Genomic DNA, 10722 nt, shown 5'->3' on the forward strand with positions numbered 1-10722 from the left:
TATGCGGTCTGCTAGTCTATGTCTTCCAAGTTCAACATGGGGAATGCAATTAGGAGCAAGACAACTTTCAAGTCTCTCCCTTTTCAGAGTTTACTATTGCATATAGGTGAAAGCCAGCTTGACCCTTATGCTGCCCTCAAGGGCTGGACTTTTTTTTTTTTTTTTTTTTTTTTTTTTTTTTCCGGTAATCTCTACACCCAACATGGAGCTCAAACTCACAACCCCAAAATCGAGAATCACATGTTCCACCCATTGAGCCAGCCATGCACCCCTCAAGGGCTGGCTCCTGTTTACAATTTCTTTTTCTTTTTTTTTTTTTAATTTTTAATTTTTTTTTTAATTTTTTTTTTTTACGTTTATTTATTTTTGAGACAGAGAGAGACAGAGCATGAACGGGGGAGGGTCAGAGAGAGGGAGACACAGAATCTGAAGCAGGCCCCAGGCTCTGAGCTGTCAGCACAGAGCCCGACGCGGGGCTCAAACTCACAGACTGTGAGATCATGACCTGAGCTGAAGTTGGATGCTTAACCGACTGAGCCACCCAGGCGCCCCCAAAAAATTTTTAATGTTTTATTTATTTTTGAGAGAGAGAGACAGACAGAGTGTGAACGGGGAGGGGCAATGAGAGAGGGAGACACAGAATCCGAAGCAGGCTCCAGGCTCTGAGCTGTCAGCACAGAGCAAGACGCAGGGTTTCGACTTGTGAACCACAAGATCATGACCTGAGCTGAAGTCAGACACTTAACCGACTGAGCAGCCCAGGCGCCCCCGCTGTTTACAATTTCTTGAAGAGGAATCCAACGTTACTCATTCTTCCTTTAAAATTGTGCTCTCCACTGCTTCCAATTCTGTGTCTCCCTCTCTCTCTGCCCCTCCCCCGTTCATGCTCTGTCTCTCTCTGTCTCAAAAATAAACGTTAAAAAAAAAAATTTTTTTTTTAAATTAAAAAAAAAAGAAAAAAAGAAAATTGTGCTCTCCATCTACTAAGGTTGTACAGGCCAAGAGAACTTAAGCTTCCTTTAACACAATCGTGACTGTTTGTAAGGAAGTGTTGTTGCCCATTGAGAGGAGAAGCAGGCTGACTCCGTCACCAGTTCCAGGGGCAGCAACACCTCCTCCCACCACCAACCACCCTGAAAGATAAAAGGTTCTCAGCCCAAAAAGGAGAACAAAACAAAAAGACACTCAAAAAGCTAGATTTTTATCTTGTTCAGAATTACTTACGCACCAAAGTGGTCTTGGTGTTTTACCGTTCGTCTCATCCAGACATGATGGCATGTGTAAATCGCCTGTCTGAGCACTGCTTATTTAGCATGTTGCCAGGGCTCAAATAGTATATCATTTTCCTGTGGAAGAGTACAGCTCAGTGAGCAGATTGGTATACACAGAAGAGATCTTATTGGGCATTAGCACACTTTAAAACGGCTTTTAATAGTGTGAAATGATCAAAGGAAGCCTCTCTTCTTACACATTGGTGGAATTCTTACACCATTAGTTAGTGCTGCAATCCACTGATGTAGGGACCAATTCTACACTCACTTAACAGGACTTTTTTTTTTTTTTATATACTTAAAGCATTTTTTTAATTTTTAAAAAGACTGTGGTAAACTACCCATAAATATAAAATTTACCGTATTAATCTTAGTGTAGAATCCAGTAGCATGAAGCACAGTCACATTGCTGTGCAACCATTCTCCAGACTCTTCATATCTTACAAAACAGATACTCTGTACCCGTTGAAAACTCCTCCTTCTCCCCTCCTCCAGGCTCTCCTCACCACTGCCCCACTTTCTGTCTCCATGACTTTGACTACCCCAGATATCTCATACAAGTGGAATCATACAGTACTTATCTTTTTTATTAATGGCCTATTTCATGCGGCACAATGTCTTCAAGGTTTATTCATGTTGTTTTTGTTTTGTTCTGTTTTGTTTAATTTACATTCAAGTTAACATATAATGCAATAATGATTTCAGGAATAGAATCCAATGATTCAGCACCTATGTTTAACACCCAGTGCTTAACCCAACAGGTGCCCTCCTCAATGCCCCTTGCCCATTTAGCCCATCCCCCCCCCACCCAAAACCCCTGTAGTAACCCTCAGCTTGTTCTCTGTATTTAAATCTCTTATGTTTTGTCCCCCTCCCTGTTTTTATATTATATTTGCTTCCCTTCCCTTATGTTCACCTGTTTTGTATCTTAAATGCCACATGAGTGAAGTCATATATGTCTTTCTCTAATTTCGCTTGGCATACATAATACCCTCTGGTTCCATCTACATTGCTGCAGATGGCAAGATTTCGTTCTTTTTGATTGCCGAGTAATATTCCATTGTGTATATATACCACATCCTCTTTATCCTTTCACCAGTTGATGGGCATTTAGGCTCTTTCCATATGTTGGTTATTGTTGATAGTACTGCTATAAATATTGGGGTGCATGTGCCCCTTCGAAACAGCACTCCTATATTCTTTGGATAAATACCTAGTAGTACAATTGCTGGGTCGTAGGATAGTTCTATTTAAATTTTTTGAGGAACTTCCATACTGTTTTCCAGGGTGGCTGCACTAGTTTGCATTCCCACTGGCAGTGCAAAAGGGTTCCTCTTTCTCTGCATCCTCGCCAACATCTGTCATTGCCTGAGTTTTACCAGGGCTTTATTAAAGCAGATTAAGTCTTATATGGTATATTAAAGAGTCCAAAAAGGGATCCATTGTGATATATCTGCTAACAGAGTCCGTGTGGGTGGGTGGCTTCCCTCCCCTCCCCCCAACATCCCAGTGTTCCATCTGGGTAGATGTGGTCAGCAGACGAAAGAGAGAGAGAGAGAGAGCACACTGGCACATGTCCGTGTGTGCACACATGTGCAAACAGGGGAGGGGCAGAGAGAGAAAGGGAGAGAGAGAATCGCAAGCAGCCTCTGCACTGTCTGCACTGAGTCTGACAAGAGGCTCAAACTCATGCACCATGAGTTTGTGACCTGAGCTGAGATCAAGAGTCAGACTGAGCCACCCAGGTGCCCCATAGACAAGAGTTTGTTTGTTTTTTTAATTTTTTTTTTAACATTTATTTATTTTTGAGACAGAGAGAGACAGAGCATGAACAGGGGAGGGGCAGAGAGAGAGGGAGACACAGAATCTGAAACAGGCTCCAGGCTCTGAGCGGTCAGCACAGAGCCTGACTCGGGGCTCAAACTCACAGACCGTGAGATCATGACCTGAGCCGAACTCGGACGCTTAACTGACCGAGCCACCCAGGCGCCCCTAGACAAGAGTTTTTTTCAGCACCTTGGACTGGAGTTTGGAAATTAGCGTCCATCATGTGAAAAATTAATTTTACCTGTTCCGAATCTAAACAAACACAGGATGTCCTCCATTTGTAGTTACTGTACATGCATACTTCACCATTCTAGAATTTTAATGTGTCCTCAAATTGGAATAGCTTGGGAGTTTGTCTGGTTGCAGCCATATTCCCAAGATAAAGTCTTTTTGCAAACATCACACATTTGGGGATGAAAAATTTACTCCTTTCAGCTAATGTCAAATAAGCACCACATATTAAAAATATCACAGGCACCTGGGTGGCTCAGTCAGTTGAGCGTCCAAATTTGGCTCAGGCTATGATCTCACAGTTTGTGAGTTCGAGCCCCACATTGGACTTGCTGCTGTCAGCACAGAGCCCACTTCAGATCCTCTGTCCCCCTTTCTCTGCCCCTCCCCCACTTGCACGCGCGCTCTCTCTCTCTCAAAAATAAACATTTAAAAATAAAAATATCCTCTATTCTTATTTTCAGTTAAGTCAAACTGTAAATTGATTCATATTCTGGGATCTTCTCTTGCATGGCCCAGGGCCTCACATTTGTTTCTCTAAAACTCACCAGAACTAACAAGTAAAACAAAAGGCAGTTTCAATATATTTCAGTGGGTAGAGGACGTGGACAATTTAGAGATGAAGGAGTGAAATTACTTGGTACATTTTGGTGGCAAATAAAGAAGACTACAACAATTAGATATAATTTTCTAACTAGTAAAATATCAAGGAATAACATCTTCGCGTAGAGAAGAATTGAAACAAGTATTTGTTTTGGGTGACAATATCAATTAATAGAAAAATTCCATTGGGGATATGATTTGATCATAATTATCCAACTGTTCACTCTGTTGAAAAATTGTGAGAGCATTTTAAACACTCAGAACTTGGGGAATGATTAAACAAGTCATAACACATCTATTCAATGTAGCCATTGAAAGCATGCTTAATGCCAAGTAACTTAAGGTCAAGAGAAGGAAACAAGATTTTGATAGTTAAAAGTTTAAAAAAAAATAAAAGAAAGAAAAGAAATAAAAAGGTCCATGAAATTTCATGTGCTTTATGATGTTGACATTTTTTTTAATGCCTCTGGATGAGAAAGAAATCAAATCATTATTAACTTCACACCAAAAATCTTGTTTTCAAATGGAAAGTACATCTATAAGTGACTCACAACCTATACTTTTTTAATCCAAATTTACTACCAGTATTCATATTATTTTTAAAAAAATCATATTATAGGTCTTTGGGTAAAAGGCTATGTTTCTCAAAAATCGTAAGTATCAGTATGTAAATAAAAACCAAATATTTAAATAAAATTCCTTATCAGTATGGAGAGTACGGCTTTTAGCCTCCAAAGGCTGCAAACCCATCACAAAAATGTTATACAAACAAGAATGCTGTACAAGAAAAAGTTCCTGGGGAAGAGGGAGTGGGGGATCATGTAACACTAAAACAAAAGGAAAGATTCTTTTTATTATTATTATTTAAAAAATTTAAGTTTATTTTCAGAGAGAGAGAGAGAGTGCATGCACTAGTGGGGGAGGGGCAGAGAGAGAGAGAGAGAGAGAGAGAGAATACCAAGCAGGCTCTAGGCTGCCAGCGCTGAGCCCAATGCCAGGCTCAAACCCACAAAACTGTGAGATCATAATCTGAGCTGAAACCAAGAGTTGGGCACTTAACTGACTGAGCCACCCAGGTGCCCCAAAAAGCAAGATTCTTTTTTTTTTTTTTTTTTTTTTTTTTTTTTATTTTTTTTTATTTTTTAATATATGAAATTTACTGTCAAATTGGTTTCCATACAACACCCAGTGCTCATCCCAAAAAGTGCCCTCCTCAATACCCATCACCCACCCTGCCCTCCCTCCCACCCCCCATCAACCCTCAGTTTGTTCTCAGTTTTTAACAGTCTCTAATGCTTTGGCTCTCTCCCACTCTAACCTCTTTTTTTTTTTTTTTAAAAAGCAAGATTCTTAAATAGTTGTTCTAGGTAATTTTTTTTCTTCCTTTTCTTCCTCCTAGGTAAGAACAAAATCAAAATGCTGTTTTTGGGAACTAGTTTTATGGAATGACTCTGGAGTCAGTGTCTTTATGGCAGTTTCTAAATGAAAGGGTGTGCAAAGATGTCTAAATTTACAAATCAATGCCCTTCATTCAGGATGCACTATTATTTATGTAAATATCAGGAGAAGAAAGTATTCCAAATCACAAGAATACTTGTCTTTAAATATTGAGACCCAAAGAGTTGGGTAAACCTTGTGATCTATTGAAATGATTATCCTGGTCTTTCTAAAGTCCAGTGTGGGGCTTGAATTCACTACCCTGAGATCAAGACCTGAGCCGAGATCAAACCTGAGCTGGGAACAAGAGTCAAAAGCTTAACCTCTGAGCCACCGAGGCGTCCCTAAAGGGGACATGTCCCAGCAGCATTTTGAGCCCTGAGAAAATCCCAGGCTTACCTCAGATGTATTCAGAGAGGGTTAAGAGGCAAAAAATAAATGGAAAAGAGGGTATCTGGGTGGCTCAGTGGGTTAAGCGTCCAACTTCGGCTCAGGTCATGATCTCACAGTTCATGGGTTCGAGCCCTGCATCCAACTCTGTGCTGACAGCTCAGGGCCTGGAGGCTGCTTCTGATTCTGTGTCTCCCTCTCTCTCTGCTCCTCCCAGGCACACGCTCTGTGTCTCTCAATTAAAAATAAACGTTAAAAAAAATAACTAAAAAAAAAGTAAATGGAAAAGAAATCAATAGTTAGGGAAAAAATAATAAACTGCCTTAGGCCACTTATCTATGTATTTATAACTCCCAGTTCTGTGCCCTTCTAAGCCTGTTGCCAAAAACCTGTCGGTAGGGTCAACATGAGCACAAGACTCTATTACTTGGGCAGGACAGGCTCATTTGCGGCAATCTGTGTGCTACAAATAGGAAGCTGAGAATGATTATATGGGGGCATCTACCTGGCTCAGTCGGAGGAGCATGTGACTCTTGATCTCAGGGTAATGAGTTCGAGCCCCATGTCGGGTGTAGCAATTACTTAAATAAATAAAACTTTAAAAAAATGGGGGCACTTGGGTGGCTCAGTCAAGCATCCAACTCTTGATTTCGGCTCAGCTCACAGTCCTGAGGTTTGTTCATAAGATCCAGGATGGAGTCGGGCTCTGCACTGACACCATGGAGCCTGCTTGGGATTCTCTCTCTCCTTCACTCTGTGCTCTTCCCCCTGCCTCTCTCAAAAATATACATATAAACTTTTGAAAAAAGATTATATGATCTTTGGGGTTCCTCCAGCTCCCAGATTGTACAGCTAATAAAAGGGGGAGGGGGAGGAGAGCCTCCTTCATTCCAAACTCTATACATAGCTCTTTCTGAAGCCAGACAAACCAAGATAGATAGGGAAGGCTGTTCTCCCTGTCTTGAGCTTCACTGGGTGGTATCATCTTGCTGAATCCATCTCAGTCCAGGGTGGTGTCCTAGGAAAAGACCTCCTGCTTTGGGGAGGAAGGGTGGATGTATAACCAAACCAAAGGGCCAATTTATGAAGTGACAGTGAACAATATAACAGCAAGGGCACCAAGCACTTCCACCCTTAACCCTTGACTTCCTACCCTGTGGGCACCTCCATGGAAAGCACATAGTGTTTAAAAAAGTAAAAATTTTAGGGGCACCTAGGTGGCTCAGTTGAGAGAGCACGTGACTTTTTTTTTTTTTTAAGATTTATTTTTCTTTCCTTGTTTCTTCCTTTCTTTCTTTCTTTTTTTTTTCTTTTAAGTAATCTCTCCACCCAACTGGGGCTCGAACTCACAACCGGGAGGTCAAGAGTAGCATACTCCAGGGACTGAGCCAGCCGGGCGCCCCTAGAGTATGTGACTCTTGATCACGGGTTGTGACTTAGAGCCCACTGTTGGGTGTAGAGATTACTTAAAAACAAAATCTTAATTTTATTTATTTATTTATTTTGGTGGAGATTCTGGAGATCGAACAGGGGCCTCAAACAGCAGATAGCGCTTTAGAAGTGTGCCAGTCGGTGAAGAATTGGGAGGAAAGGCCGGACTCCGCCTCACGCGGCTCAAGGAAAAGCTTGATGCGTCACCTCCAGGACAGAGGAGCATCTGCCCCCGGGTAGGCAGACGATCCCCTGAGCCAGAACTGCTCCTGGACTTGGGTGGCCAGACTTGCATTATCCCCAGATATTCGCTATTCATCCCTTTCCTGGCCGACCAGGCCCTCTTTCAGCTAGACGATCCTCCTTTAGATATGCTAATACTTTCCTCCTCTAGGGACGGTCCAGTCCTAGGCGCTGATCTCTGTGTGGACTGGGGAGTTTCCTTTTTTCCCAGCTTGGGTAGGGGTGGAGTGGGCGATCTCACAGTTCCCACCTCTTCTGACCCCTCCCCAGTCCTCCTGATACCTGGCTTAAGAGGGTAGGGGGCTGGGAGGGCCCTTTCCCGCCACGGGGTCGCCCAGAGGGCTGGATCTTCCCGCCGGCGAGAAGGGCTGGTGCAAAACGCCGGGCAGCGCCCTCCCCGAGGCTGGGAGCCCAGCAGGGGCGTGTCCCCGCGCTCACCTGCCATTGGACAGGTGGGGCGGCCGGGCCGTACTATAAATGCGGGGCCGCCCGCCGCGGAGCCAGGCGCGCTGCACGATGGTGGACAGTGTGTACCGCACCCGCTCCCTGGGGGTGGCGGCCGAAGGGCTCCCGGACCAGTACGCGGACGGAGAGGCGGCACGCGTGTGGCAGCTCTACATCGGGGACACCCGCAGCCGCACGGCCGAGTACAAGGCCTGGCTGCTCGGGCTGCTGCGCCAGCACGGCTGCCAGCGGGTGCTCGACGTGGCCTGCGGCACCGGGTGAGCCGGGGCGGGGGCCAGGGAGCCGCTGGCTCGGCGTGGGGGGGTGTGGGGGACCTCGGCCTGGTTGGTCCGGCAGCCTCCACCTGCGAGCCGCAGCCGGCCCGCGGCGGGACGAGGGGGCAGAGCGGTTGGGAGGAGGGGCTGAAGACACCCGGGGGCAGAGGGGGCGTGTAAGCACCGCAGGGTGGGGCCTGCCGGTTCGCCGGGGAGGGCGGCGGCCGGGCTTTGGCGCCAGACCGACGTAAGCTCGGGTCCTGGCTGCAGCACTGGTCCCGAAGTGATGGCCTTGGGCAGTGTTAACAGTTAACATTTGTTCAATATTTGCCCGTGCCGCCACGCGCGGTGCCAGGAGCTTTTGGCACATCCGTTTTTAAGATCCTCACATAACCTCATGAGGTAAGGAGTGATACCCCACTTACAATTGTGGAAATCCCGCCTCAGAGGAGCGGAAGCCCTCTACCTAGTGGAGAGGACATTCAGACAAAACACCATGCTGTACTACCTCCCCTGCACAGGTTCCTAAATTCCAGGAGCCTCAGTTTGCCCCGTCCCTCAAGTGGGGATAACATTGTCTACCTCACAGGGTTGCCATGAGGATTAATGCACATTTATAGAGCGCCCGGCTCTGAAGAGGTGCTAAAAAACCAAACCCAGAATTTGCTACCTGGTGATAAACCGATTTGCCAGGTCATTTGAGGTCAGTGGAGAAGGCCTAAGGAGAGGAAGCAGAGGAATGGTCTCAAGAGTGGAGGAGACAGAAGTGCCCAGCACAGGGCCTCCTCCTTGCCTTCCCAGGCCCCCTGACTGCCCCTCTTGGCCTCTCATCTCTGACCCTGCCCAGGGTGGACTCCATCATGCTGGTGGAAGAGGGCTTCACCGTGACCAGTGTGGATGCCAGTGACAAGATGCTGAAATACGCGCTTAAAGAGCGCTGGAACCGGCGGCACGAACCGGCCTTCGACAAGTGGGGTATGCAGGTCCAGTCAGGCCCTCCCTGCCCAGCCGCCAGGGACTCGGTACTCTCTGCCCTGGGCTCCTTCAGCTCCTGTGCTCGTGTGCTTTGTTTTCCTTAAGGAAAGCCAAATTACTTTCATTTCCCTGGAAAGGGAGGCTTACGCACCAGAATGAGGTGTCTGGTGATGAGTCTTCTCCCTCCTCCCAAATAAAAACACAGAAGCACGGAGCCATGCTTCCCATCCTGGCTTCCTCCTCCCTTGACCCCTTCTCCCCTTCCCTTCCCCCTCCATGTCCATGGTGAGCTCCTCCTTCTAACCGGATCGGGAATCCCTGTGTGTCTCGAAGGGGAAACTGAGGCAGGGTTGCACTTGGTGGAGGTGAGTGCCTCTGGTGCCATGGTGCCACCCTGATCCCTCTTCCCCTTCCTGGTCCCAGTCATTGAAGAAGCCAACTGGATGACTCTGGACAAAGATGTGCCCCAGCCACCAGGGGGCGGCTTCGATGCGGTCATCTGCCTTGGCAATAGTTTTGCCCACTTGCCAGACTGCAGAGGTGAGAGAGGGCGCGGCCTTGAGCATGGCCCCTGCTTTGAGCTGTACCTCTTTCCACAGACCCCTGGGTGCCCGCTCTCCTGACAGAGCAGACTGTTTTCTGCTCCTCTCTGCCTTGGCATCTGTATCCCTGGGGAGGAGAAAGATGGGAGGGAGACTGGTGCTCGGAGCCCTGAGCAGATGGAGCCTCTCTGCCCCTGCCCGGAGCTCAGGAGACCAGAGTGAGCACCGGCTGGCACTGAGGAACATCACGAGCATGGTGCGGTCTGGGGGCCTGCTGGTCATCGATCATCGCAACTACGACCACATCCTCAGCACAGGCTGTGCACCCCCAGGAAAGAACATCTACTATAAGGTGGGGCCCCTGGGGGTGGGAGGCCCAGAGTGGGGGATGGGGGACGTGATCCTGCGGTCCAGGCCCCACAATGGTTGCAGAGGCTAATGCAGCCTGCACTACCACCTACAGAGTGACTTGACCAAGGATATCACGACATCAGTGCTGACAGTGAACAACAAGGCCCACATGGTGACCCTGGACTACACGGTGCAGGTGCCAGGCGCTGGCCAGGATGGTTCTCCTGGTTTGAGGTACCCACTCGGCTAGGTAGGGGTGAGGAGGGGTGGTACTGAGGCCGCCAGCCCTCATGGTTGGTTGGGGGCTCTGTTGCAGTAAGTTCCGGCTCTCCTACTACCCGCACCGTTTGGCTTCCTTCACGGAGTTGCTCCGAGCAGCCTTCGGGGGCAAGTGCCAGCACAGCGTCCTGGGGGACTTCAAGCCTTACAAGCCTGGCCAGGCCTACATCCCTTGCTATTTCATCCATGTGCTCAAGAGGACGGACTGAGTGCTGAGCGTGGCCTCAGCTCCTACGACCCTCTGCCCAGGCACTGCCAGATCCGTCTAGGGAGGTGGGAACTGGCAGCCCCATACCAAGCCTAACCCCCGGTCCAGACCCTCGGGGTGTGGGGAGGGGCAGACTGCTGCTGGGGGTACAGGGATTTGGGTTCAGGCAAATGGAAGCGTGAGCAATATAGTCTGTGCCTTTTTCAGTTCCTCCA

At 47.4% G+C, this 10722-nt stretch overlaps 1 protein-coding gene across 1 annotated transcript; it reads left to right on the forward strand.

Moving 5' to 3' along the window:
* Positions 1-7291: 7291 nt before the first annotated feature.
* On the forward strand, positions 7292-10716 carry GNMT (glycine N-methyltransferase). The gene is made up of 7 exons (XM_060615561.2): positions 7292-7426; positions 7886-8155; positions 9000-9127; positions 9551-9667; positions 9879-10021; positions 10133-10254; positions 10337-10716. Exons 2-7 carry the CDS (start codon positions 7911-7913, stop codon positions 10506-10508), a joined length of 927 nt encoding a protein of 308 aa, XP_060471544.1. The 5' UTR covers positions 7292-7426; positions 7886-7910; the 3' UTR covers positions 10509-10716.
* The last annotated feature ends 6 nt before the right edge of the window (positions 10717-10722 follow it).

The sequence above is a fragment of the Panthera onca genome, chromosome B2, assembly GCF_046562875.1.
Source record: "Panthera onca isolate mPanOnc1 chromosome B2, mPanOnc1 haplotype 2, whole genome shotgun sequence".
Classification (NCBI taxonomy): Eukaryota; Metazoa; Chordata; class Mammalia; order Carnivora; family Felidae; genus Panthera; species Panthera onca.

What these genes read in the sequence shown, in the direction of transcription:
- GNMT (XM_060615561.2), top strand. Translation starts at nt 7,911, where the DNA reads ATGCGGGGCCGCCCGCCGCGGAGCCAGGCGCGCTGCACGATGGTGGAC. An exon ending in GACGTGGCCTGCGGCACCGG is followed by an intron (nt 8,156 to 8,999) that starts GTGAGCCGGGGC and finishes GACCCTGCCCAG; the next exon opens with GGTGGACTCCATCATGCTGG. An exon ending in GATGGTTCTCCTGGTTTGAG is followed by an intron (nt 10,255 to 10,336) that starts GTACCCACTCGG and finishes GCTCTGTTGCAG; the next exon opens with TAAGTTCCGGCTCTCCTACT.